General features: G+C 39.8%; 1 protein-coding gene across 6 annotated transcripts in view; it reads left to right on the top strand.

Moving 5' to 3' along the window:
• Positions 1–26,274, top strand: part of LOC109377781 (aspartyl/asparaginyl beta-hydroxylase-like) — a 105,366-nt gene that overhangs the window by 33,990 nt on the left and 45,102 nt on the right. For 5 of the 6 annotated variants that reach the window (XM_019634225.1, XM_019634223.1, XM_019634224.1 and 2 more), the window contains exons 7-16: positions 4,387–4,479; positions 7,352–7,426; positions 11,468–11,590; positions 14,743–14,775; positions 15,778–15,834; positions 16,329–16,382; positions 16,848–16,880; positions 21,692–21,730; positions 22,128–22,163; positions 26,212–26,256. In XM_019634225.1, coding sequence (XP_019489770.1) covers positions 4,387–4,479; positions 7,352–7,426; positions 11,468–11,590; positions 14,743–14,775; positions 15,778–15,834; positions 16,329–16,382; positions 16,848–16,880; positions 21,692–21,730; positions 22,128–22,163; positions 26,212–26,256 — 588 coding nt within the window. The remainder of the gene's footprint in view (positions 1–4,386; positions 4,480–7,351; positions 7,427–11,467; positions 11,591–14,742; positions 14,776–15,777; positions 15,835–16,328; positions 16,383–16,847; positions 16,881–21,691; positions 21,731–22,127; positions 22,164–26,211; positions 26,257–26,274) is intronic. The other variant, XM_019634230.1, reaches the window with a different exon arrangement.

Here is a 26,274-nt window from a genome sequence, read left to right as displayed (position 1 = left end):
TGGGGCAGCTCTTTTAGTTCCTGGCAGTCTCAGAATTTTAGGAAGTTACAGGGCTGCTGTTAGGAACAGCAGCTCTGTACCATCTGCCGACATCGGTGTTCTCTGATTACACAAGCCAGGAGCAGCAACGCAAGTTAGCATGGTCCATGAGGATGCATGCCTTTCTGGTTTATTGATTCCTCAGAGCATTTCTCAAGTTTCATGTACCTATTAGGGCTATTCTTGGGGTATATTGATTTACACTGTTAGCCTACTTGCATTTGAAGCAGTAGCAGTCCCCATCAGGTCCCCTTTACAAATGACAGCAGCTGGAGTAGTCTGGCCAGGTGACATCAAAGTTTTCAGCAATCTGTAAGCCCTGAGGTAGTCAACCAAAGACTGATAAACTAAAGTTTTAAAATGTCTTAGCTTTTTTATGGGCTAAGTATATGACACCTTATGAAGCATACTATTTGTCATTTTTTCCCCAGATTTTGAGGAAACAGTTTGCATATAATTTTTATGAAAATTGAATCCTTCATTTTCAGAATAAAGACCTCGGTGATCCCTTTGTCCGGGACCTTTCTGACCCTCACACCCTTGCTCCAGCTGCATTGGCCACTGGGGTTCCCTGGCTCCCAGCACCCTCCCTGCTGAAGAATGTTGGACTTGCTGTTCCCGAGCCTTACCTGGAGCACTTCCCCCGTGTAGCTCAAGCAGCGACATACCTGTTCACATCTTATCAGGATTCTGTTCACATCTTATCAGTGTCCATTCCTCCTCAGTGTATGGTAAATAGCCATGGCCCCGTTCCCTATGGGCCTGACACCCCCAGTCTTCCTTCCCGTACCATAAACTAAATGTTTCATGTTTCTAATTTTTAAAATTGTTCCCAATTTATGAGAGGTAGGGGTTTTGTGTGTTTTCTGTAGAACAGTGCCTTTCATTAGCACATGTTAAATATTTGTTGAACGAATGAATGCAATATGCAATTTAGTAAGATTTAAACTATGACATATTTATGGGGAAAAAATGCATTTCTCCTTTCCCACATGGTCAGGTGTCGTGGGTAGCAGTGAATGAACTCACACTGGGCTAGGGCAATTGTGTCAGGTAATCAAATTGGCTATGAATGGATGATTTAAGTGCTCATTTACTTTTTATAACTTCTTCTATTTTTAATTAAAAATGGAGGAAAAATTATATATTAAATGCAAACATGGTTTTTAAAAGTTGCTTCATTTATCTGGTACACCCAAAGAACTAAAAACAAGGTATGTTTTAAGGGAATTCGCTTACTCTCTAAACTGTGTAGGGCTGTGCGAGTGACTCGCAGCATTCATTCAACTCTAGGTAATAATTACTGCCGGGCAACTGTGGTCACCCCGTTCCTCTGGCCAGTTTAGGAATGGAAGTGGGTTCTGGTTTTGGCTATTAAAGCTGAAATTAACGACTGCTGGGAGCCTCGGAAAGGGGCCCTCAAGCCTCATAGAGGAAAACAAGAGCTGGTCCTTTGCTTCTGGACATCTCTCCTGTCAGAAAGAGGAGCTTGCTGCTGAGGGAGCCCTGGTTCTGGCCTGAGGACGGAGCCCGTGCCGAGAGCGAGCCCGCCTGCCACCCCACTTCTTCGCTGCAATAATAAACTTCCTTCTTGCTCAAGCCTGTGTGAGTTGCTGTTTTGTGTTATGCAGCCCCAGGAGCGTCAAAACTGACCTTGATTTCAGGATGGCAGTTGAATATTGATTTCCCTGCAGCAGCCTTCCCATGTGTACTTCATAACAAATCCAATTTGAAAAGCTTTCCTTTGATTGTGAATTGACCTTATATGTATTTATTTTTCATGTTTACATTTTGCCCAGAAATCTTCGATGAGACATGAATTTACCACTGTTTTTGAAGAAATTTATTCAGGGACTAAAATGGATTTTGGTGGCAAAATGATTTTGGGAAACACCAGGGCTGATTCTCCTATATGGGTTGTCAAAGCAATAGAATTCATCTAGAATGTGTTTGTGTTAAATTTTAGAACATGTAAGGAAGTGGGGACGGAGATGTGTTAATATGATCAGCTTTCTTGATGTTTACAATGCTGTTTGTTTTTGCGCTGCTCTCCCCTCTGGAAAATAGCTGTAACCAGGTATCAGTAAATTTACAACTAACTCACCAGCCACTTTGGACAGAAAAGAAAACCGCTCAATATTTTCTCTTGTTATATATGCTTTTGCTTTCTCCTATTGTTTTCAATGTTTTACAATTTCAGTTTTCAAGACAAATAACTCCCAGCTGATACAGAGAAAACTGACTATGAAGGGTGTTTTATGCTACATGTTGATATACTAGTAGTTTCAAACACTTTCAGAAAAAAAAAAAAGTTTTTCAAATGAAATGTTCCTCAAAATCCAATAAGAATGGGATTTTCAGGCAGTTCAAGTCTTTATGGTTTGGTGGGAACATATTTATATTGCTAATTGAACTTAGGGAGCACACAGTTTGAAAACCTGCTACCTATGGGATGAACAAAGAATGACCCTGTAGTTTTTCATTCAAACTGAGGTACTTTTTAGAGTAAAATAATTATACCAGAATAACAGATATAAATGGGTACTGTCCCAGGCACACTAGGGCCCTGTTACTGTGGTGGTGGGTGCTGGGATGCAGGTGTGAATGAATCTCTTTGGTAAACAGTAGTAGGGGACTGGATGCATCCCACTCCCCCTTTACAGCCCTAAGCCACTCTGGTGCAGCTATGGCGCCTGGCCCCACAGAGACTGCAGCCATTAAATGTGCAAAGTCCTCACACTGTTGGATGTGCTCAGCTCTTCAGCTAGTGTTTATGGGCACCTGCTACGTGCCAGGTGTTTTCTGAGGTGCTGAGAGAACAATGATAAGTTACATGATTCTGAAGCATCCTTCCTAAGGTTCCCCCTGTTCTTTCAGCAGAACTTGGCAATGAATAAATAGCTCCATACCTGTACCGTTAACAGTTGAGTGATGTAAGAATGGATTATTTAACTGGAAAACGGCATGAGAATTTGCAGCCCTGAATTTGGAATTTGAGATGTGATGTGTTTTAATAGGCCTCCGTCTCCACCATCCCCTCTGAATTTAACTACCATCAGGATCTGTGGGTATTTATATATAATCCCTCTGGACACTGTTTCGTAGTTAGAAGTGACTTTATTGGTAGTGGTAGAACACAGCTGTATCCACCGGTGTTTGTCATACTGGTGTTCATTTGTTCTGTGTAAGTAGTGTTGGAAGTGACTAGAGGACATGAAAGGGATGACATGGGCTCCTGTGTATCTGTCTCAGTGTCTAGGATTTGGGAGAGGAAGGTGGGAGTATGTTTTTGTCGCTGAGAGAAGAAGGAAGAGACATGGAAGAAAGAATGATAAGGAAAAGTACAAAGAATCAAAAAAAGTAAAAGACATTGAAATGAGAATTTTCTAGACTATGATAATATATGTATATTAAGAGTTGTATAAAGCTGCTTGAGATTAGGAAAAATGCCTCTCCGTTCTGTCTTGGCCTTTTCACTTTAGGCTATTGATGGGCACGACACAATCCCTTAACAACAACTGTTGGTACAAGATTCTCAATAATGTATAGTAGAAAGCTCAGGGTTTGGGACACGGAGTCAACAAACTTGAACCTAGCTAGTTGAGCTTCCCAAATAGTTGCATTTAATTGAGGATACATTTTAATGTTCTACTTATAAAATATCAAAGAACTAATTGAGTATAACAGATTTTAGACTGGTGTTAACTTTAAAAACAGCTTTCATGTGAATTTCCCCTGATGTTTAATTTTCCTTATAAGACATAAAAAAACCCATTTTTTTCCTGTATCTTTTTACTCTTATGGAATAACATGATTGCTTGTGTTACCCTTAGAAGATTGTAAATAGTTATGTATGATTCCTTCTTATTTGTATAGTTTTCAAGAAGAATAAATGATATGTAAATCAAAATATGGAGTGTTCACAAATAACTATATAAAGTTCAAGTGTATCTTAGTTGTCTTTGCTGAATTCAGAGTTCAAGACTTAGGAATTCATTAGTCACTTCTGAACACAAGGGGAGCATGAACTCATCATGGGCTTCTTTGGTTAAGTTCAACTTTATATTTTAGAGCTCCATGAACATTGAAACAATGATTTTTGTTTTATTTGTTGTTTAAATGAAAGGTTAACTTAGGTAAAGGGAGTTAAAGGCCCATGTGAAGTTGAAGAGCAAACTCTTTTCCTACTTCAGTTTTTAAGCATATCAATGTTTTTAGGTAGTGTAAAGTCTCAGCAACTTTGCATTACTTGCGCTATTGATGAAGTATTTGAGAATATTATTTTTCCTGGTTTAATATGTCAAAAAAAAACCAAACCGCAAGTTAACTTTGTGAATAAAAATGCAGGCCTTAAAGAAAGATCTGCTTCCAAGCCAGCAGTCCCGCCGGAAGAGGCTGAGCCCTACCCTTGGCTTGAGGAGCTGGTTCCCGAGGGCACAGGTAAGCTTTCCTGTAGTTCTGACCCCAGGTAGATCCCAGTGTGCATTTTGCAGAATCATGTTTTACTCATAATTTGTTTTGCAGTGTTTACAAGAGTTGTGAAATACTTTTCCTTCTCTTCCAAAATGTGATAGTAAACTTAATACATTTAAAAAATTTAAAATTAATAAAATTTTAAATTTAAATTTTAAAATTAATAAAAAATTTTGATAGTAAACTTCCTAGTAAAAATTTACACAGAATGGTTTTCATTTTTGAGATCAAGAATCGAAGGCACACAGAGGTGGTTGCTTGTTGCCTGAGATCACACAGTTTAGGAACGTGAACTAAATGCTATGTTTCTTGATCCCAGTTCCAGGACTACTCTCACTTGTCACCTTGAAAGTAAAATTAGACACAGGTTGTACCAGTTTGTCATCGTTTGTCACATTATTTAATAGAGTAGGTCCACTGGGTTCCTGAGCTTTTTAAAATGAGTCCCCTTCTATATCAAAAGCTTCCCAGACCTCCATGTCTCATCTTGTGAAGCCTGTTTTACATATTTATAAATTCCTAGATCAATTTAAGTATCTTCTTAGTCGCCCAAAGTCCCGTGACCCATAGGATGAGAACTCCTCAAATCTCTTAATAAATTGGTAAATGAAAATTTAATCCGTTATTATCATTTCCTGTTTATGCTGGATATTTATTACAAAGTACTATTTAATTTCTGCACACTTAATGTACTCAAGTAGTTCTTAAAAATTTGGTTTTGTTTTGCCACCCAGTGGAAGTGTTGGGTATGACACCACATATTTACTGGCAACTTAAGTCCTGGTTCAAAATGGTACTTTGGCTGATTTTGTCACTGTGTACTTACAAATAATATTTGATTTTCCTTCCTTCCTCTTAAGATCAGTTTGTTGATCTGATTTTTAAAATTTGTTTAAATCATAATCCCAGGAGAATTTACTGTCTCTTCCTGTTGCTATAGAATTGCTATAAGCATACCATGGTTCCAGCACAAGAGTTCTGGACTTTTTTTTTTTTTCTTATGTTTTAAATTTTAAATGTGTATTTGGATTTAGCACCTCAAATTTTACTTTACTAAATAAACTTATAATTTAAAAAATCTTGTTTTTTGAAGAGAGTACCTTCTCTGAAATGTGCCATTTGCTTCCACTCTTCCTTTTTAATTTCTTGTCAGTATTACTCTTTGCATATTACAGGTAACCTATCCCCCAAATCTGTGAGTTTATTATCACCTCATGACCTTTTCAACTTCTTGGCACTATTTGGTTTAGTTTAAATGTTGTCTTTTCAACCTTTCTCTCATCTAAGTCTTTAGCTTCTCTCTTCTCTACCACCTATTCATATACATAGGTACATGCCACTCATTAAAACACCATAAAATAACCCCCCTCTGACCCTTGCAGTCCTCTCTCTGCTCTCCTGCCCCTGTCTGTGCTGTGCTAGCCACACTTTTGAAAGAAGAATCCACAGTTGCTTTTTTGCCTTATATTCCACTCCCTCTTTAACTCACTGTGGTCCGGCCACTGCCCCAGGGTAAAAGAGGAGCATCACAGAGTCATGGACAGATGAAAGCGGGGTGCACTCACCAGGGTCAAGCCAGGGCTGTAGCAGAGATTCTGGAAGGGCCCCTGAGGGCTAGGTTGTGGTGGCCTTATATTCTGTTCTGGGGAGCTTAGATTTTCATCTCGTCAGGCAAAGGAGGCCATTGAAGGGCTAAACAGAGGAGCGGACTGCTGCCTTGCACTTCCTACTCAGCTTATGTCCTCTGTGCAGCCTGGAAAACTGGGCACCCAGGTAGGAAGCTGTCGTGAGGCATGGTGAGAGACGGTGAGGGAAGAATAGAGGGTGGCAGGCTCTTCTGTAGTTAGATGAGAATATGTATAGAAAAGGTTTGTGAAATGCAAACGTCTTAAAAATAGAAGGCGCTTTATGTGCTGTAGAAATAGTTTTGTAGTGTGATTAGCATGATAGATTCTTAAGCTTCTTCCTTTCTGAAGTTCCAATTAACTTACTATGTTTTTGTCATTAAAGATTAGCTTGGGAATATAACTGATATCATTAGCATTATTGCACGTGACAGCATTCGTGATACTAAGTCTAATGCCACTTCTATTTACTGAACATAGATGATGTTTGTTAGAAATTTTCTAATGGTGTCAATGTAATTATAGCTTCTTGTTTGTTGTGTGATGTTGCAAGAATCCTGATAAGCTAATAAGTACCACGGTGGTGTCGAAGTGGCATTACTAATGTTCATTTTTGTAATTTGCATCTATTTGAATCTATTTATCTGTCAGACCAGGTTCTCTAAAGCTGAAAGGATGGTCAGGTACATTGTAAGTTCTCCTACTCACGATTTGTGACAACTTCTGGGAGCTGTCAGCCCTCCCCTGACCACTCCCGTCCTCACACCAGCGAGGGAATACCGGGGTTGACCATGTACGTTCATGTGTATTGACCTCGTCTGCCATGTTTTTACCTTTATTTCCCAGTATTTCCCTTCAGAAAGCTCTGGCCTTCCTGTTTTCTTTATTCTATCGTCTGTGTGCATTTTATCAATTAGAAACTGAAATAATTTTGTTCTGAGTGAGGTTTCTTTTTTAAAGAAAAATCTGAACCCAAATTAGCTTTCTTTTTAAAAATCTTATGGTCTTTTTACATATCTTCTGTCAAAATGAAAACGGTTTTAAATATCTACCATGTTTGCTAACAGAAAAAAAGTGGTCAGATGATGTGAAAAGTATGCATAGATTAGCCAGATATATTCATTTAAGTGGATATACATGCATGCCACATTTCATGTTCTACATTAATGTCTAGGATTTTTTTTCTACTTAGTTATGTTTTGTAATTATTTTAGGACCTCAGCATATTGAAGATGAAGTACAAGAAGAAATTCATTCCCCTCTCCATGAAACAGCATACACAGAACATGGTATGAATTAAAATCGACTGTTTTTTCATGTATTACTAAAATAATGGTTCTTTACATCACATGACTTGGACATTATTTGAAAATTCAAATCATAATTGAGTGTTTGGATTCTTTTTTTAAGTTATTAAATGACAAGTATTTCTGAAATAGCACTAAACGCATTTGACCTTACCTTACTATTAAGGAACTTATCACATACACCTAAATAAAGATGTAGTAGTTATTCATGAATAAGCAGACGAGACCAGTGATACATCAAGGATGGATGGCAAGCACAGGGAGGAAGAGAGTAGAGCACAACCAACAAGCTGTCATGGGGTATTGGGGTGCTATCACTGACCCTCACATTTTACTGCATGCTTAGGTGGCCGCCGGAGCACAGAGGGGACACTTTTAATTATGGCGATCTCATGACCAGAGAGGAAGTAAACATGTGACCTGCTTAGAGAATATAAAGCATTTTCCTAGTGCTTACATCTAAAAACTTGTTTATGTGAAGTTCTGTACAGAGAATATGAAATGATAGTCTAGAAACCCATGTTTTAAGATTTTTCAGAACTGTTTCTTGAAGCATCCCTTCTTAAGAGTAGAGAGCATAACCCCAAAACATAGCTCACAAAGGGATTTTTGAAGGGGGCAGAAAATATGGTCTCCTGATACTCCGAATGGTTTGGTGTGAGCTGAAGGCAGCCCTAAAGGAAACAAACAATAATTTTTCTTAAAAACAAACAGAATGCCTTATCATTTAAATTGGGTGTTTTGAGGGTAAATATAAAGCATGCCAGCTAGCTCCATCCGTCCGGCTTGGGGAGACCAGCTTTGGCGGAGTCGTGGGTTCCCGCCATTGGCTGCTGGACATGGGAGCCAGTGTCTTTGATCACCAGCTGGGAAAGCCACATCACTTGCACGTATGTCTGCCTGTGTGTGCAAGCACAGTTCTCCCCTTCCATACCTTTTTATCCTAACACAAGGATAATGCAGTCTACATGAGTGATTTCACTATAATGAGGTAAGTGCTGTAATGGTGAAACACAGGATGCCACGTGGGGTTTACAGAGATGCTGGAGTTAGCAGAGGCTTCCAGGGGGACATGACATGACATCCAGGACAGGAGCTGAGGGATGGCGTAGTGCTTTGCCAGGCACATGTCAGCAGAGGGTTTTTAAGCAAAGGGCATGTGAAGAAAGTCCAGAGGCGAAAGAGGGTCAGAAGGTGATTGAGGGTGGCTGGCAGGGGGAGCGTGATGAGGGAAAGGATAGTTTTACTTGGTTCTAAGAGTAAAGCGAAACCCCTGGAGGGTGCTGAGGCGACTGTGCCCTCTGCAGCCTGAGGAGTGAGGTGGAGGGAGCCAGTGGCAGAGCACCTGATGGGGGCTGTGCTGGTCGCCCAGAGCAGCGATGGGTAGTCAAACCACATTTAGCCCGAGGTGAGGAGTGAGGAGAGTAGATGACATGGCAGACATTTAGGTGGTGGGTGTAGGAAAGCAGGCAGAAAAGGGAGAAATCAAGTCTGGCGCCTGTGTTTCCTGCCACAGGCCTCTGTCTTGGACCTGTTTTCTTCTTTATCGAGACTTTGTCCTTAGAAAGTCACATAGGCCATAGCTTTAAATGGTATTTGTGTAATTTCTAAATGTTTATCTGCCGTGTTCTCTCATCTAAGCTTCTGGTTTATCCTCCTGCATACTTATTTCCATTTGCATGTTTTATGGGTATCTCAGACTTAAAATAAATGTACCTAAAACTGAATTCCTGATTCCGCTCCATCTCAAAGCTCTCCTCCCCTTACTCTCTCCCCCAATTTTTTTCTCTTATTTTATCTTTTATATTTTAGTTAATGGTCTCCCTATCCACAAGGTTGCTTCAGCTAAAAACCTGGGGTTTCCCTTGATTTCTGTCTCCTCTTCTCCCCTCACATGTAACCCATCAGCAGGTCCTGTCGCCTTTGCCTCCAACACATACCTGGACTTTGCAGGGTGTCAGCCATCGCCGTCACCTCTTGCCAGGACCTCTGCAGTAGCATCTAGTTGGGCCCTTGTTTGCACTCTTGGTCCTCCACACCCCATGTTCGGTGTAGCCTAGCCCCCGGGCCTCATCTGGGCCTGGTCTCTTTCTCCCAAAGGTCACTTTTCTCTAGCCTGGCTGGCCTCCGCCCTTTCCTTGTAATTGCCTATCCCTGCCTCGGCGCCTTTGCACTTAGGGTGTGTGTGTGTGTGTGTGTGTGTGTGTGTGTGTGTGTGTGTGTGTGTGTGTGTNGTGTGTGTGTGTGTGTGTGTGTGTGTGTGTGTGTGTGTGTGTGTGTGTGTGTGTGTTCGTGTTCCAGTCTTTACATCTTGTCAGACCAAACATGGCCTCTCTGACCGCCATCTCTAAAGTAGACTGTCTGTCCCCATCACTCTCTTTCATTATTGGGTTCTGGTCCTGCAGGTGTCATTTATGAGCTGTGTAGTTTTAGCAAAGTCAAGTTTCTCATCCTTCAAAGTGGGATGACAGTACTTAGCTCACAGGGTTGGAGTGACAGCTGCAGAGGGTTGGGCAATGCCTCCAGCCTATAAGCCTCAGGAAACTGTTTTCTTCATATCAGGCTGTCACACTGAGACATGGAGACTCACGGATAGCGTACGATGTCCGGTTGGTTTCCCTACCGAAAATGGACTTCTCAGTGAATAGTCATGGCTGACAGAGCTAAACCCTGCTCATGTAAAAACCATAAAATTATACTGCATAAAATGAGAGTAAGGAAAAGGGACTATGCTAAGAAGAAAAAGAGTCTTAAAATTAGTGACAGGAATCAGAATTGGTGATAGGCTCGCTGAGCAGAAGAAAATCTGAAAGGAAGAGAAGCAATATTGGCAGGCTGTGATGAGAAGACAGAAAACAAATACATAGTAGTGACATAAATGGGCCTACATAATTCAGCAACACCCGAGAGCCTCACTATTCCACACTAAAAACAAAGTAACTAAGGAAACCTTCCTGCAGTCTTGGGGGAGTTCAGTCGCAGCAGAAATAGTAATATTGTTATCACTGTGATGAGGAGATGTTAAAAATAACAACAGCAACACATAATAACACCTTAATGCTTATGGGCCATGCATTTTCCTAAATGCTTTAGTCCCCACAACAATGTTTATTTCCTTTTTTATGGAAGAGACATTTTAGGCACAGAGTAGTTAAGTAACTTGCCCAGGGTCACACAGCTGGTGTGGAAGAATTTAAGTCTGGAGCCATACATTCCAGACCCCACATTCCTAAACACTGGGCTTCATTGTACAGCTAAATCCAGTTCACTTGAGTTCTTTGGTTAGAGTGTTTATGTAGGACATATTCTGCTTCAAGCCATGGCAGGTGACTATCAAGAAACTTTTTACACCACAATGATAAGCAATATCAAATTTCAGTGGAATAATGAGTATGTCCAACATCTACACAAATAAAGCAGAACGGTTAAGTAAGTCATAAGAGTCTCGGAAGAGCTAATGGGCATCTTTGCAAAACTGAAAGGCTAAACATAGGAATGCTTAGATACAAAATATAATGCAGGTGACCTCATGCAGATGACCTAGCCTACGGCTTAGATAGGTGGCTGGCTGTTCTTTGCAGTAGAATAGTAGTATAGAGTTATTTAAGATGGTTACATGGAATTTTAGGTCAATTCTCAACAGAAGGTCACAGGGTGACCCTTTCTCTGACCTAGTGATAATTGAAGAGGCAAATATATTAATAATTGTGAATTCATTTGTTCATTCATTAAATATTTATGGAGCATTTCCTATGGTTGGGCATGGCCCTAGGTGCTGGGCCTACACAGTGAACAAAATATATGAGGTTCCTAACAATGGTGAGCTGGTGTTCTAGTGAGGGAAGACCTTTCACACCCTCTGCCGTGCCCCTCAGTGGGTACCAACAGAGGAGGGGCAGGGAGTAACCAGCGGGAGGACCAGCATGTGGCCACCCTACCGCAGGGGCTTCTGTGTCTGTGTTGGCTGCTGCTGTGAGCCCTTGCCCTACTCCTGTATCACTTTGTTCATTGTCGTTTTTCAAGGAGAAGATCTTCAACAAGAAGCGGGTGGACCAGCAGGAGAACAGCAACCGGAAGATGATTTCCTTGTAGGAGGTGATGCAGATGATACATTTGAACCTCTGGAAGCTGGAACATTTCCGGAAGGTAGAACATTTCTTGGTTTCAGAAAAAGATACAATAGGCAATTTGTAATTATGGTTGTTAAAATTTTTCTTAAACTTCTTTAAAACCAATATTTAGCTTTTATCTAAAGTTGTTCTTTTTTTAAGTTGAAACTGAAAACTTCATTTAAAATGATTCTTTCCCCCAAAAAAATACATATCCCAATTTCGATCAAAGCACTTTTAGGGGAAACTGAGACTATATACATTTCTTATAGAAATTAAGTGAACTACTTCAGCATGTTACTTTTATTGTCTTTTTTTCTAGAGTACCATGTGTTATAAAAAACTCAAACAGCTGATGAAATATTTTATTTGATAACCTATCACATAGGCTCTTGTTCTAACATAACCTCTGTAATTACAGTTGGTGGAACACAATTCTTAGTTTTTATACTTGGCATTGGCAAACTTTCTGAAAATGGCCAGAAGGTGAATATTTTGGGCTTTGCAGACCCTATAGCCTCTGTTGGAACAACTCAGCTGTGCTATCATGTAGAATCAGCCCTGGACAGCACCCAAATGGGCATTTACAGTGATGTCTCAGTAAAGGTCCATGTACAGAATTGAAGGCAGAATGGATCTGGTCTATAGACTAGTTTGCCTGACAGCTCTTCTGTTTCAATATTTTTAATTAAATGCGGTTATTCAAATATCAGTTGAGTAGATTCCCTGGGATCATATGCAATAGGCATGCATGTTAGAGTTAGAGTTATTGACTGTCAATATACAGAGTAGCAATTTCTGTGAGGATGAAAACTCTTTTTATGATATTTTATTATTCTTTTTAATGGTATAATTTATTTTATTTTGTATTTTTTTATTTTTGAATATTTTTTTTTATTTTTCAGTTACAGTTGACTGAAAACTCTGTATTTATATGTTTTGTGCCCTGCTATGCTTTACTGTGAGACTGCCATTATTTGGGGGAGCCCTGTTAAATAAGGACACATGCTTCCTCCTTGTGACATCTGTCCGCTCCTCTGTTTTGAAAGTAGTCCTTGAAAATCTTAATGATTCTTAAACGATTTTAAGCCACAAGTTTTGTACTCTGATTTATGTCATTGTATTTAAAATATATAAATGATATAATTTTACATTTAAAAATGAATGCGAATGAACCATTGTTTACTTAAGGTGGATGTTTCTTTTCTGAAGAGCCATGAAAGAAAACAAGCCTATGCTGAAATTGGGGGAAATGGTTGGTGGCACCACACCCAAATTAACCACATTACACATTACACCCCACCCTGTAATAATCATCAGAGCCTGAGGTGGGGTTGCAACAGCACGTCTCCAGAAGCCACATGAGATCTAGACCAGAGGTGCCTGGCAGGATTCAAGGATTAGCGAAGTCTAAGCCGAGTTCAGAGAGGTAGACAGAACTAACTGAGAAACGGGCAGTAGATCAAATCCGCAGCACTTGCAAAGGTAGGAGGAACCCAGAGCCGTGGGGTCCTGGATCCAGAGGGAGAACTTCTTATGAACACGTCCACGGACATGGACTGGTATCCCACAAATAGTTTTCAATGGAGGCCATTAAGATCCGTTAGCTTCTAAAAGAATGCATGTGACCCACCACCCTAGACAAAGTGAATCGGAATATTTGGGGAGTAGGAGGCCCCCCAAATGGATAACTGTAAAAGCTTCCCAGGGGATATTAAGGTGCAGCCAGGGTTGAGCAGAAGTGTGGCGAGGCTGTTGATTCTTTTATGTGCCTCACCTCACACCCAACTCGGCTGTGTGTGAGCAGGTGAAGGTTTCAACACCTGTGCTCATAGCCTGTAGGTGTCAGGCACTCGTCTAGGCTAAAAACTTGGGTGGAGAGGTAGCCTCTGCACAGCACAGTTGCCAGGACTTTTTAAAAATATAAAGGTAATACAAAAGTATATTTACTTCTCTCCATATTTAATATATTGGGAAACTATGGTAGACGCCAGCAGCTCTTAATTTATGAACAAATGTATTACCAAAAGCTTATATTTGTGTCAGTTGTTAAGGGCAGGAAATGCGCTTTTTTATAGAAATAGTGTTATAAGTGATAGTTTGGTTTCCATATCAGCCTAGAGAATTGTATATAATGTAAAACTTTCTGTGAAAAGTGTAAACTCAAAGTGCTTTGGAACACGTATATGATTTTGGCTACATTGCACATTGAAAATAGACACTTATAGGCTAGCTTTAGAACTTCAGTTGTCATGTATGTCATGATTTCTATGGGAAAATGTTTCTAGTTTCTGAGTAGAGATGCTGATAAAATGATTTTCGCACATCCCTGGTATCTCCTCCTTCCTCCTGTCTTCAGCCAAGATGGCTCAGGAAGATTGACAGTTGCTCAGAATTTTGGTATCCTCAGATGCTCACTATTCAACAGAATTCAGTCAAGAATATGTAAAATAATCCAAAATATAAGGAATTTGATATGTTTGAGGATAGGAGTTATAGATTGGGGGCAGGAAGGAAACACTTGTAAAAAATTGATAAATTGAAGACGCCCTATTTTCTAACCTAATCCTTAAGTGGGGCATAGATTCAGTTTGAACTTAAAAGTTGCCTATTAAACAACTTCAGAAATTAAAAATATTTACACTTCATGAAGCTGTTAAATTACCAAGGGTCACATGCATGGTGAGGATTATACGGTGACAGCACTTTTTTGTCAGGGGCATGTGGGTTAAGTTATCAACACGTTTACCTGTCAGCTCCCCAAACTTAGCGTCTCCTCTTTTCTTCCTTTGGCATTCCCATCTGTACACAGTGCACTTTCGCTCTAGCAAATAGGCCGCCAGAGCAGAATGTGATGTAGATTAGAAGTAAGCCCCTTTTCTGGGCCCAGCGTTTGTCAGCGTGTGACTCTAAGTCATCCTCTCTCTTTAGCCCAGGTTATGGCATCTGTCAGCCACGTGTGGGGTTGTTGACTGGACCAAATGAATAAGGGAACGTGTGAGGCATTGCTAAGTGCAGTTCCAGGGAAAGGTAGTGTTTAGCAGATGTTTAATAGATATACTTATGTTTTAACAGTTACTTGCTTTCAAAATAAAATCAGTGGTAAGCATAGATTCAGAATATACTTATACAGTATATATACATACCATTTTCTGAAAGTACTAATACTGATATCATGTTTTTTTCCAGAAACTGAACATAGTCACCATGTAGAAGAGACAGGTGAGATTTTAATTTAATACTCTTCTTTTTTTATTAGTATGAGCCTTCTCCTAAAAAGCATCAAGAAAGAGTGAAAACATTACCTATGATTATTTATTATATATTAATAATATTTTATAATATATCAAATATTACAATATATAGTTAATAATTTTTTATATATTATGTATTATATCATAATTATATCTTTGTGAATATAGTCTTTGTGTTTTTGAAGTCTACTTCCTGAGGATAAATTTTCAGTAGTGTGATTAGTAGGTCAAAAGATATGGTAGAATTGCTTGTTTTACAGTCTTAATTGACAAAGTCAGTGAAAGGTCAGAATTGTGTATTGCTACATGTCACGCGTCCCCATAGGTTATGGCCACACTGGAGATGAACACATTATCTTTCAGTTAAGCCCGTGTTGTTGGCCAGTTTTTCTTCCTGTTGTGGAGTAGGGCCCTCTTTCTGTGCGTGAGGACCATGTGATATCTCATCGTTCGTTGGCTGGCAGTTAGGGGTATATCGTTGTTTCAACCATATGTATCTGTAAACACTAGAATTATGTTGCCATGTGAGAGTACTCAGGTGTTGAGTCCAAGTGCGGGGCTGGGACACGTGTGTGTCCTCACTCAGGCTCCACAGTAGGTGCTTGCTGAGCGGGTGGGAGGAGCTATCTCAGCCTCTCCCTGTCTCTCTCTCTCGTCTCATTTTTCTTTTCTTTTCTTTTCTTTTTCTGAATATAGTTGCATTCACATAAGTTAAGTAAGACTCTAGCTCCCCTATTTTGTGGTTTGATTATAAATGCATTGTGGTGGGGCTGTCTTATTCATGGTTGTACTTGGCATTTAGCACAGGCGGTACTGTTTGTTCCCTGGGTGAATGTGAGTTTGAGCATCATTAGGGTTTGATTTTACATTTTTATCGTTACTAGAAATTGTGTTTTTCCTATTTTGAATAGCAAGTGCAGTCCTTACTTGAGATGTATTTGTAATTCCCTAATTATTTCCTAATTTATAGCTTCACAGATCTATAAACAGGATATGGAAGAGATGATGTATGAACAGGAAAATCCAGGTTTGTGATACGTGTTTCTGTCTGAGCCAGTGGCCAAGACCGTGTAACCCAGGGTTGCTGATTCACTCTGATTCGACAGAGTACTCTTTAGAATACTCAATCATTTTTGGTTTCCCAGATAGTTACAGATATTTCTGTATATATTTTAATATTACGTGGAGAAATGAGGAAAGAAGCAGATGTGTTCCTCAAACTACCGTTGAGATGTTGGTTTTTGTAGATCAGAGGCTGGAAAGAACAGTTAGAAATTAATGAGGCAGAATGATGGTGTGGAGTCAGACTCGGTTCGAATCCCAGTACTGCTCCTTTCTGTCTTTTGACTTAGAGAGCAAATTATGAAACTTTATTGTCTTAAATTTTATTAAATGATAATGACAATCTCTACCTTACATGGTTGTGAAGATTAGAATTAATTTGTAAATAATTTAGAGTGCTGTCTAACAGTGTGTTTGGTTTCTTCATATTTAACAAAGGTGTATATTTTTTCTTTTTAGAGTCCATCGAACCAGTAATAGATGATGAAAGACTCTACCATGATGAGATGAGAGGTATGAGATGAACATTTACATGAATTTTAAATATTACTTAAGGCTTTGAAGTTTCAATGCCATGTTCATATGGTGATTTTTCTTTCAAAGGAGACACAGAAGTAATTTTAACACCTAATACAAGACTTTTTGCTTTGTAACAAAATTAGATTATTAAAGAATATCAGGCTTTCATATTTCATTCACCTTATCTACCACTGGCTCCATAGAAAAATAGGATATTAATTCCTAACTCTACTTTTGCATATTTAGCTTTATGTCAGTTTGAGAAATCTGTATAAAAGTAATTTACCTGCCCTTTCCTCTAGTTGTTTTGGGCAGAGACATATTTCGCTGACTGTGTAGATGATAGTATTTAAACAAATAGAGTTTTGTTTTTGAGATTAATTTGTGTTTTTTTAGCTAAGCAATTACACAGGATGATTCATTTAATACTTATTTTGGTTTTTATTCTCTTTTTTGCAGATGACATAACATACCAAGACTACGATCAACAAGGTTTGAAAATGCTTTTTAACCTTCAGCCACCTGCTTGTTTTAAACTCGACTCATAGGTTGAGTATATAGTATAGAGAATAATGTTTTAAGCTACAAAACCATAACTCAAAACATCAAAATGAATGGTAATTTTCAAATACTTTACTTGGGGAGATTGTTTACCTATTTCAGTGCTTCTGCCATTGCTTAAATAATTTCTTAAACTCATTGCAAGTTGCCTTAAGAAACAGTTAAAATTATTCAAGAAAACTTATCTCATTACTTTCTAGTCTTAGCTATCTTTAGACTAAAATATGTGTTGTGTTCTTTAAACTGCTTTGGTCAGAGTTTAACTACTCTAGCTGCTTCTACAAATAAATCCCTCTCTTAAGTAAGGGTGACTGCTCTGCCGGCATGGAGAAAGGTGCAGAAGAATTTCATTCCAAGGGTAAAGGCAGCATGGAGTGAATAGTTCTGGCAGATCTGTGGTGTGAGGAGTATTAGATTCAGATGTAGACAATGATAGCTCCTTTTTGCCCAAGCACTTCTTGTGCTGTTTTATTAAACTCCACAAAGTAGATTATATTTCTGCTACTTCCCAGAGGAGAGAAACATGGTTCAGAAAATATAACTAATTTGCATAAGTTCATATGACCCACAAATGACAGAGCCAGTGGTGTATCTTTTTTATTCTGATATCTTCAGCAATGACTGTAGAAGGAAATAAGTCAGTCAGGTGCAACTTTGAGTGTAAAGCAAGAAGGATGAAGAAATGTATAGTGCTTGAGTCCAATATGAGGACTTTCTATGTGCTAGATGGTTTTAGGGCTTGACAGTCAAAGATGAATATATTATAGAGTCCCAACTTTAAGAAATTTGTAGTCTTGTGATAGTTGGTGAATTTCAATTGAAAATTAGGAATGGCTGTGTGTAGGCCAGATCAGCTAATTTTTTAAGTGTATGTATTTAATATTTGAGACCCTACCAAGATCACCATCCACGGTGGCTATTTCTATGGGGATACCATTGGAAGAATTCTGGATTCTATCTTTAGGGAACTAATATTTTTTTATAAGAAATTAAACAACTTGGCCACTATGATTTTATTTAGATTTTCTTTTCAGTTTTGAATTTGAAGGAGAAAATAGGAAACTAAAATGTAGAGGTAGGGTTTGACATACTTTTCTAATTTCTGCCAGTCATTTTAGTGTTTTCCTCAATATGCTGGAAAGAACATGTTTGGAATGCAATTTGCACACTAGGTGTAGAGAACCTCAACATTAAACTGGAAAGAAATGTAAAATTACACACCAAAAAAGACGCTGTAAAGTTGCTAAAAAGATGTTGTAAAAATAGATGTATTCTCATTGGCAGAATATCATAATAAATATAATTTAAAATATTAACAAAGAATAATAAATACAACCTAAAGGATCACCAAGATTTGGTGAGATACTTTGGATTTCCTTGCTATAGAACATAAGCTTTTTTAAACAAAATAGATCTAATAGAACACAGAATTAGTCACTCTGTTTTAAAAAGATACCTTTGTGGAATTCAGGTGAAACTGTAAGTAGGGTAAAACAAAATGTTTTTAGTGGAAAACAGAATATATAATAAACTCCCCAAACTCTAGAAAACATATGGCTTACTAAGGTTGTAGATGGAAGCAGCTTTCCACATAATAAATAGCCTAGAAAGCATCAAGCCTACACTGGATATGCTTGGGAAATAATAGTACCGTCTTACCATCGAATTGATTTATTCATACACTACCTATGTATTAAGTGTCTTGTGTCCAAAGCATAGGATACTGGAACAGCTCTAGTGAGGAACACACACATGGCCCCTGTTCCCATGGACATAATAGTTTAGCGGAGTAGAAATGACACAAGTAATTTCAATTTAGTATTCAGTTACAGCCGTGCTAAGTGCTGGTGAGAACGGGTGTCGTGTGTGACAGAATATAGTAAAGACACCCTGTCTAGTCCTGCACGAGGGAAGGCGTCCATGAGAGCAGTTGACAAGGCGAGGGGAGAGGTGGCTGGAACAGAGTGTGGAGCCTCTGAGGTGGGAAGATGTGTCTAAAGAGTGGACACTGAGAGGCTCGTGGGCTGAGATTGAGAGGTGGTCCTGGTCCAGAGGATGCCTGTAGGTAGGTCAAGGACATCCACCTTCACCTTAGGGCACCGTTCAGGGCACAACAAAGTCAGACCTGCATCTTGTTGAGGTCAGTCAGTCTGACATGTAGCAAATAGGCTAGAGAGAGACAAGAGTAGACATGGGGAGCCCAGGTCGGTGACTGAAGCTCTCCAAACCTGATCTTGCCCTGAGTCACATCTCTGCCAAATGAGGAGTTGAAGGAGATGAATCTCAAGAAAGGGGTGTTCAGCAGGTCCATGCTGCTGAGGCCACACAAGGCGAGCCCTGCAAACGTGCCTTCGGCCTAGAGCCCTGGCCTCTCAGTGACCTGGGGCAGCGCTGTTTTCAGCAGACAGAAGTGAGGCAACAATGAAAGCAGTTTAAACCAGCAGTTGTTTTCAGTGCACAAAAGTGAGGCAACAATGAAAGCAGTTTAAACCAGGGTGACGGGAAGGCGAAGGGCACTAGACAAAGTTGAGAAACATTAGAAGGTAAAATCAACAGCACTTGACGTGTGGTTTCTCTGGGGGGAGAGCACGGTGTCCAGAGCACCTCCGCCTTACGCACTTGACAGATGCTGATGCTTTTTTCCTAAGACAGCCCAGACTGGCAAACAGGAACTGAGCCAGGTGGTCTAGTCCAAATGTGTGAATAGTTCAGGCCGAGGTATCTAATAAGCTGATAGAGCAGCGGTTCTCAACCTTCCTAATGCCGCGACCTCTTAATACAGTCCTTCATGTTGTGGTGACCCCCAACCATAAAATTATTTTCGTTCCTCCTCTATAACTGTAATTTTGCTACTGTTATGAATCGTAATGTAAATATCTTTTTGTTTTCTGATGGTCTTAGGCAACCCCTGTGAAAGGGTCGTTCGACCCCCAAAGGGGTCGCGACCCACAGGTTGAGAACTGCTGTAATAGATGATGTTTGGGTCTCAGAAGAGAAGTCTAATTCATGGTTGGGAGTTTGAGATATATACATGGTCATTGAAGCCAAAGTCTGAGCTCCCTTAGAGAACAAAGTGAGAAGAGAGGAGGTTCCGTGGCTGGACTTTGATGAAAGCCGATATTTAATGGCTGGTAAGAAAAGGATGAAATGATAAAGAATTCTGAGAAAGAGAAACAAAGGAATAAAAGGAGAATGTGGTAACATTGACATCCAAGGGCACTAGTGTTTGAAAGGAAAGGAGCTGTTAAGACATGTAAGGGTGGGAGGTGTCCCCTAGATGAAAAGTGGCACCCTTCTCTTCAGAAACAGACTCATAGGCACAGAGGGAAGGAGGTGTGGGGGATGGGAGAAAAAGGGGAGCAAAAGGCACAAACTTCAGGTATAAAATAAATAACTTGCAGGAATGCAATGTACAGCACAGGGAATATAGTCAGTAGTATCATGCTGACAGATGATTATTAGATTTATTGTGGTGATTGCTTCGTAAGGTATATAAATGTTGACTCACTATGCTGTACACCGGAAACTTGTATAATATTGTATGTTACCTATATTTTAATTTTAAAAAAAATGAGGTGCTCATTGGTGGTCTTAGAGAAGCCTTTTTAGGGATGTGGTCAGGATCAGAAGACAGATTGGGTACATGTTGAGGAGAGACAGTGAGGAGATGAGACGGCAAATATAAGGGACTCTAAAGAAATTAGACTATGAAATGGAGGAGAGAGAGCCGGCAAGGGGAAGCTGCCTCAAGAAACGGCTTTTTTTTTTTAAGTTGGTGGTGACTTGAGCATGTTTAAATACTGAGACATGGTTCAGGGTGGCAGACAGAGTGAGCAAACATTTACTGCTCCTTTGTCTTACAAATGCCACTAAAAGGACAGAAAAAGGATATATTAAAAATTGTCACTTGCTCCACTCCAGCACAAATTAATATATCTGAAAGATAACAGGTGCTCAACCTTTTTTCTGTATTAAGTGGATAAAAAGCATAAATGTATGACCTGCTGAGAGAATAAGAAAGTTTGCTCTCAGTGTAGAAGTAGCTTTGAGGCATTTTGCAAAATGGGAAAAGCAGGCATTAGGTAGAGTAAGAAAGCTACTGGGACCCAGCCAGGCGTGAGAACAGACTGCAGAGACAAGAGTCTTCTTTGCAGCAAAGCAGAGAAGCATTACGCCCCGTTCGAGTCAACAGGAGGGTAAATGGGCAGGGGGGGCCATGGCTGAGTCATGAATTACGGGCCTGCCGCTGAAACTTCATTCTGAGAGGCTGGCGCCCGGGGTGTTTGCCCTCAGGTGAAGATCTGAGACTTTTTCCCTAAGCAAACTGGGGGAAAACTTGGACCCAGAGTGGTAAGCGGGGTGGAGCCGTGAGCACCTCAGAACCTCCACCAGACATGAAGAAAACAAAAAGGGGAAATTCAGTGCCACCTGGGAATAAGCAGATTATTGGATCCTGGTAGCAAATGGTTGGGGAGGAACCTTAACTTCCTGCGTTTTACAGGAAGGAAGCACATGTAATTGCCCATCTCCTGTGACTGAAAGTGGCGGACTCGGACTCGGGCTCACCTCCCTCCACACCAAGCTCTTCCCCACCCCTGCCCTGTAATGTGCCGGTTTCCCGTGGCAGCCGCAGAGTTCAAGGATATATCAGACATTGTTTCTGCTCTTGAAGCGTAGCCAATGTTGTGTTATAAGGAGAGTTAGGCACTACTAAAGGATTCTTTTTTCTGTGTATTTTATAGCCTATGAACCATTGGAAAATGAAGGGATAGAAACTTCAGGTAAGCTTTTTCTCTAAGCAGATGTTTCCTTCTGCAAGCCAGTCCCCTTGTATTTGTTAAAACTCATATAACTTGTGGAACAAAGATACATGTGGTAAGAAATACATGACATTTTCAAGTCACCAAGGAAGTAATTAGATATTGTCAGTCAGTATATTTGTTCCCTACTTATGGTGCAAATTTTATGTCAACAGGGATAATATCAGCCTGTTTGATGTATTTTTTTAATGTAATTTGGCAATTAAAAGTTGATATGCAGATATAAACACTTGTGAATCTCTCTGTAAGAAACCACAACCTAAAAAGAGCCAAATTTAGGTATCTGAATGGATATACATTAATTCAGGGTTCTAAAGGAGTTTCATTAATGTAAGATGTGTTTGTTTTCATTTTTTAGATAATGCTGTAGAAGATTCACACATAACTTTAGATGGTAAGTTGATTTTATAGAGATGGTTTTGTTTTCCATATTGAAAACGTGTATGTATTCAACAAGTATTTATTGAGCACTTTTAAATCTCTGTACAGTGCTCAGGGGGTAGGAAGACAAGAGTAGACAGACAGAATTCCTGTTTTCACTGAAGTTGGCATTCTGGTGGCCAGATGATTAAGTAATTAAAGGTTATACAAAGTACAGTAACAGACATTAAAAACAGGATAGTATAATAGAAAATATAATAACTGGTTAGCGTTAGGAGGGCTACTTTAAATGTCGTGAGAAAGGGTTAACAATGGGCAGAGATGGGTTGTAAGTTGGATCCATTATGTTACTCAGCTGGGAAATTTTTTTATTTTTTTAAATAAAGGGATGGTTTCTGAAAAGTAGACATCATTGCATGTTTTACACATTGGTGCTTCGGGACAACTTAGATTTATTTACTTTTTGACAATTTGCATAGTTCTGTCACATATGTTTTTTCAGCTGTTCCTCGCAGTAGATACTGAGGAGGACGTAGGGAAAATGTCACTACTTATTTTATGAATGAACTGATGCTGGAGGGAGGTCAAGTGGCTAGAGGTGGCTAAGCGGGGATTCATCCAGGCTCGGGATCTGCAGCTAACTGAGGTCCATGAACTTGAGCAACAGCAGGTTGCTACAAGGAACACGTAACAGGGAATTTTGCTCTTAGGATTCATTTGTGAGCTGCTAATTGCCAGTTTTCAGATTAAATGTTACTGCTTTTGAGCTTGGTTAGGCAGACTGGATAATAGTACCGTGGACTGAAATGGGAGCAGATAGGGAGGGGTGTGGGGTACGGGGGTTGCTACACGTGCCCTCATTGTCCACTTAGCGGCTGGGAGACACCCCTGCACCGGTGCGTTGGGGATTCATCCCCGTGTAGCAGGCTGGACTGAGTTCAGTTTTTCTCCCACCTCCCATTACTTAGTTCTCTAGGAAGAATAGAGAGAGCTGAGGCTGTTTTCTTATTCAGTGAGAATCAGAAAATGGAAACGCTAAATAGCTAGGGAGAGCTTCATCTAACCCGCCCCACAAGTATTGTTCTTACAAAAGAACTAGCCTCACAGTAGGCAGCTTCCCTGCCTTTCTCGTATTGGAAATAGAGTTTTCTCCTAAGACTCAGGCATTTTGAGAAGCCAGCCCGACGAGGACGTGGAGGCTGTTAGGGGAGTTCCTTCTGGCGGACAGTGGGCCTCTGGACTGTGCCTTCAGTCCAACACGCAGCTTCTGTGCTCCTGCTGCAGCACCTGAGTGGACAGGGACAGGGAGCTCACCCTCCTTACCTGTCCACCAGCCTTCTCTTCCCAGCCTTCCTTTATCTTAGCTGTTGCATCAGTATATACTTGGATTCCCAGATGAGATGTGGGCATCATCACTGTGTTCTTCACCCCCCTCCACCCCTGCACCCCCGTCTCTATGGCTAACCCCAAGTCCTGTTGAACAGGCAACCTAACATTTCTCAAGTCTGTTCTTTTCTCTGTAGCTCTATTGCTCTGGTTCAGTCCCATCATGTTCCTGGACGGTGGCCGTAGCCTTCTAGCAAGTCTTATTAACTCATATGCTTCCCCTGCAAATCCACCGTCCACAGTGCCATTAGGATGCTCTCTTCAAAATTACAGATCCGGCTGTATCCGTTCTGTGCTTAAACCCTTCTGTCCTTCCCCATCTGCACAACAGCCTTACTTTCTGTTACAGGTAACAGAAAACCGAACTTGAATTGGCTTAAGCAATAAAGAGACAGGAGGACAGATCAGCTGGGGCCTTGGAGGACCTAGTGAGGAATTTGGATTGTATTCTAAGTACAGTGAGAATCTGTGGGGATAACTTAAGTAAGATAGGGCACAATCTGATTTATGGTTTGAAGCGTTACTTCCACTCCTAGTCAGAGAATGGATTGGATGGAGCAAGAATGGAAGCAGAGACCACCCTGTTAGGAAGTGAGTGGGCCCTAATCCCGGGACGTGACCGTGGTGGCCTGGAGTGAGATCCTGGCAGCGGAAATGGAGAGGAAAGGTTTGAACTTGAAATATACATTAGAATTATAACTGATGGAACTTTCTGATGTTTGTGAAGTAAGGAAGAATAAAGGGGCCTTTGGTTTCGTGTGAGTAAGTGTTGTACGCGGGGGCCATTTACTGAGAAGAAAACTAGATTGTAGAAGGAACTGGTTTAGGGCAGAAAATCAAAGGCTCCATATTAAATACTTTAAGTGTGGGAATTATGTGAGAGACCCAGGTGGAGGTGTCAAGCGGGGAGTTAGAGATGTCGATCTGAGCCAGGTAGGCGAGATCGGAGATGGATATAAATGCTTGGGAGCCACCCTCATGAGATGGCATTAACTTCATGGAAATGGGCGAGATCGTTTCGGAGGGGAGTGCAGAGCGGACAAGCAGTCCCAGGCTGTGCTGTAAGGTCGGAAGCTGTGAGGTCTGGTGGAGCAGGAACAGCCATGGGGCAGGGGGAAAACCAGTAGAGAAGAGCATGGAAGAGCCAAAGAGAAGAGCGAGCCTGGTCCATGCTGCTGCCAAGCATTTCGGGACTGAGAAGGAGTCACTTGCATGTGGCAGTGTGAAGGATGTTGGTGATCTTAGCAAAGACTATTTGAGTAAATTGATGGGAGCAAAAGCCACACTAAAGTGGGTTTAAAAAGTCCTGGAGTAAGAAAAAGTCCACCGTATCACTAGGCAGCTCTTTCAGGTTGTGCTGATATACATAATTAATTAGCTATTTCCTTTTAAAAAATCCCCTGTTACATCACCTGAATAAATTTTAAGATAAGTTTGTTAAATGCACATTTTTCAGGATAAGCTCAGATGAAAATTTATTTTATCTTGTAATAATAAGGCTTTCTTAGTATAACATCAGTGATGAAGATGACAAAGGAAGTTATATTTGTGATGCATACAGTTTTTTCAAACATACTTAATGACAAAAGTAAAAAAAATTCTGAGAAAAAATATTGATAAAGTTGGTAAAATGCTAATGTGTCTCTAAATTATTAAATAGGCAAACCATTAACAAACCAGTCACAACACAGAAAGCTAGTAAACACTCAAGGTATCGCCAGAATATTAATGGTTATCAGCAGGAACATGTGTAATTTTTGTTTGTTTCCTTTTTACTTTTGTGTAAACTGTTTATAAATCTTCAATTTTGAGCAAGTGTCATTTTTAATAATTATATGGAAACAAATTAAGGCCAGAAGAATAATGATAAAAATAGCTGCATAAATATTTTGACTTTTAGAATACACTATTAAAAATCCCTCCTTTTGACCAAAACCTGTGCCAAATCTTGAGAAGCAAAAGGAAAGCTGATATAATCTTATCTCTAGATTCAGGTAATGTCACATGGGTTGTTAGATAAGAAGATATTAATGTGTGATGTAACTTTACAGGTGAATTAGCTCAAGATATCATAATAAACCACTGGGTGGTGAGGTCTACAGTCTTTTTTGTTGAAACAACCAGGGAAAGACAAAAATGTTAAAAATTTATATCCACATTTTTGGCTAGTCTCAGAATATGTTATCTTGAATATTGTTTTTCATAAAACTTTGATGAGGATAATGATTTATTTTTAATATCCTGTTTCAATTTAATTTCTTTGTGTTTCATTCACATTAAAATTAGGGTTATGAGTTAAAAAAATTTTTCAAGAAGAAACAGGATGCTTTCAACATCTTTCTGCAGCTTTCCTATCAAGTCTGATAACAAAATTGTAGTGAAAACCTAGGTTTTACTTCATATCTCCTCTGCCAGGCAGTGAGTTTTGAGGTTAGTCTGTTAAGCAAATAATGTGGTAAAGCCTGTTGTAATTAACACTTGAAAAATATAGAACATTTTGAGAAGTTATAGCTAATTCTTTGTTGTGATGGTGTAAAAACCCTATGTTTTTCTAATAATTGCAATTGGATCCCAAAAACGTCTAAAAATCATCTCTGTAACTTAAATACTAGCAACCTATATTTTAAACATGGTCAGCAATATGTAATAGATTGTAATTTTATTATTTATTGTAGAAGTACGTGTGCCCCCAGCAGAAGAACAGCAGGAGATACCACCAGGTATGGCATTTTGTTAGA

Source organism: Hipposideros armiger, unplaced genomic scaffold (assembly GCF_001890085.2).
Source record: "Hipposideros armiger isolate ML-2016 unplaced genomic scaffold, ASM189008v1 scaffold_1552, whole genome shotgun sequence".
NCBI classification, from domain to species: domain Eukaryota; kingdom Metazoa; phylum Chordata; class Mammalia; order Chiroptera; family Hipposideridae; genus Hipposideros; species Hipposideros armiger.
The sequence above is the reverse complement of the archived record's forward strand: the minus strand, read 5'-3'. Positions and strand labels throughout refer to the sequence as shown.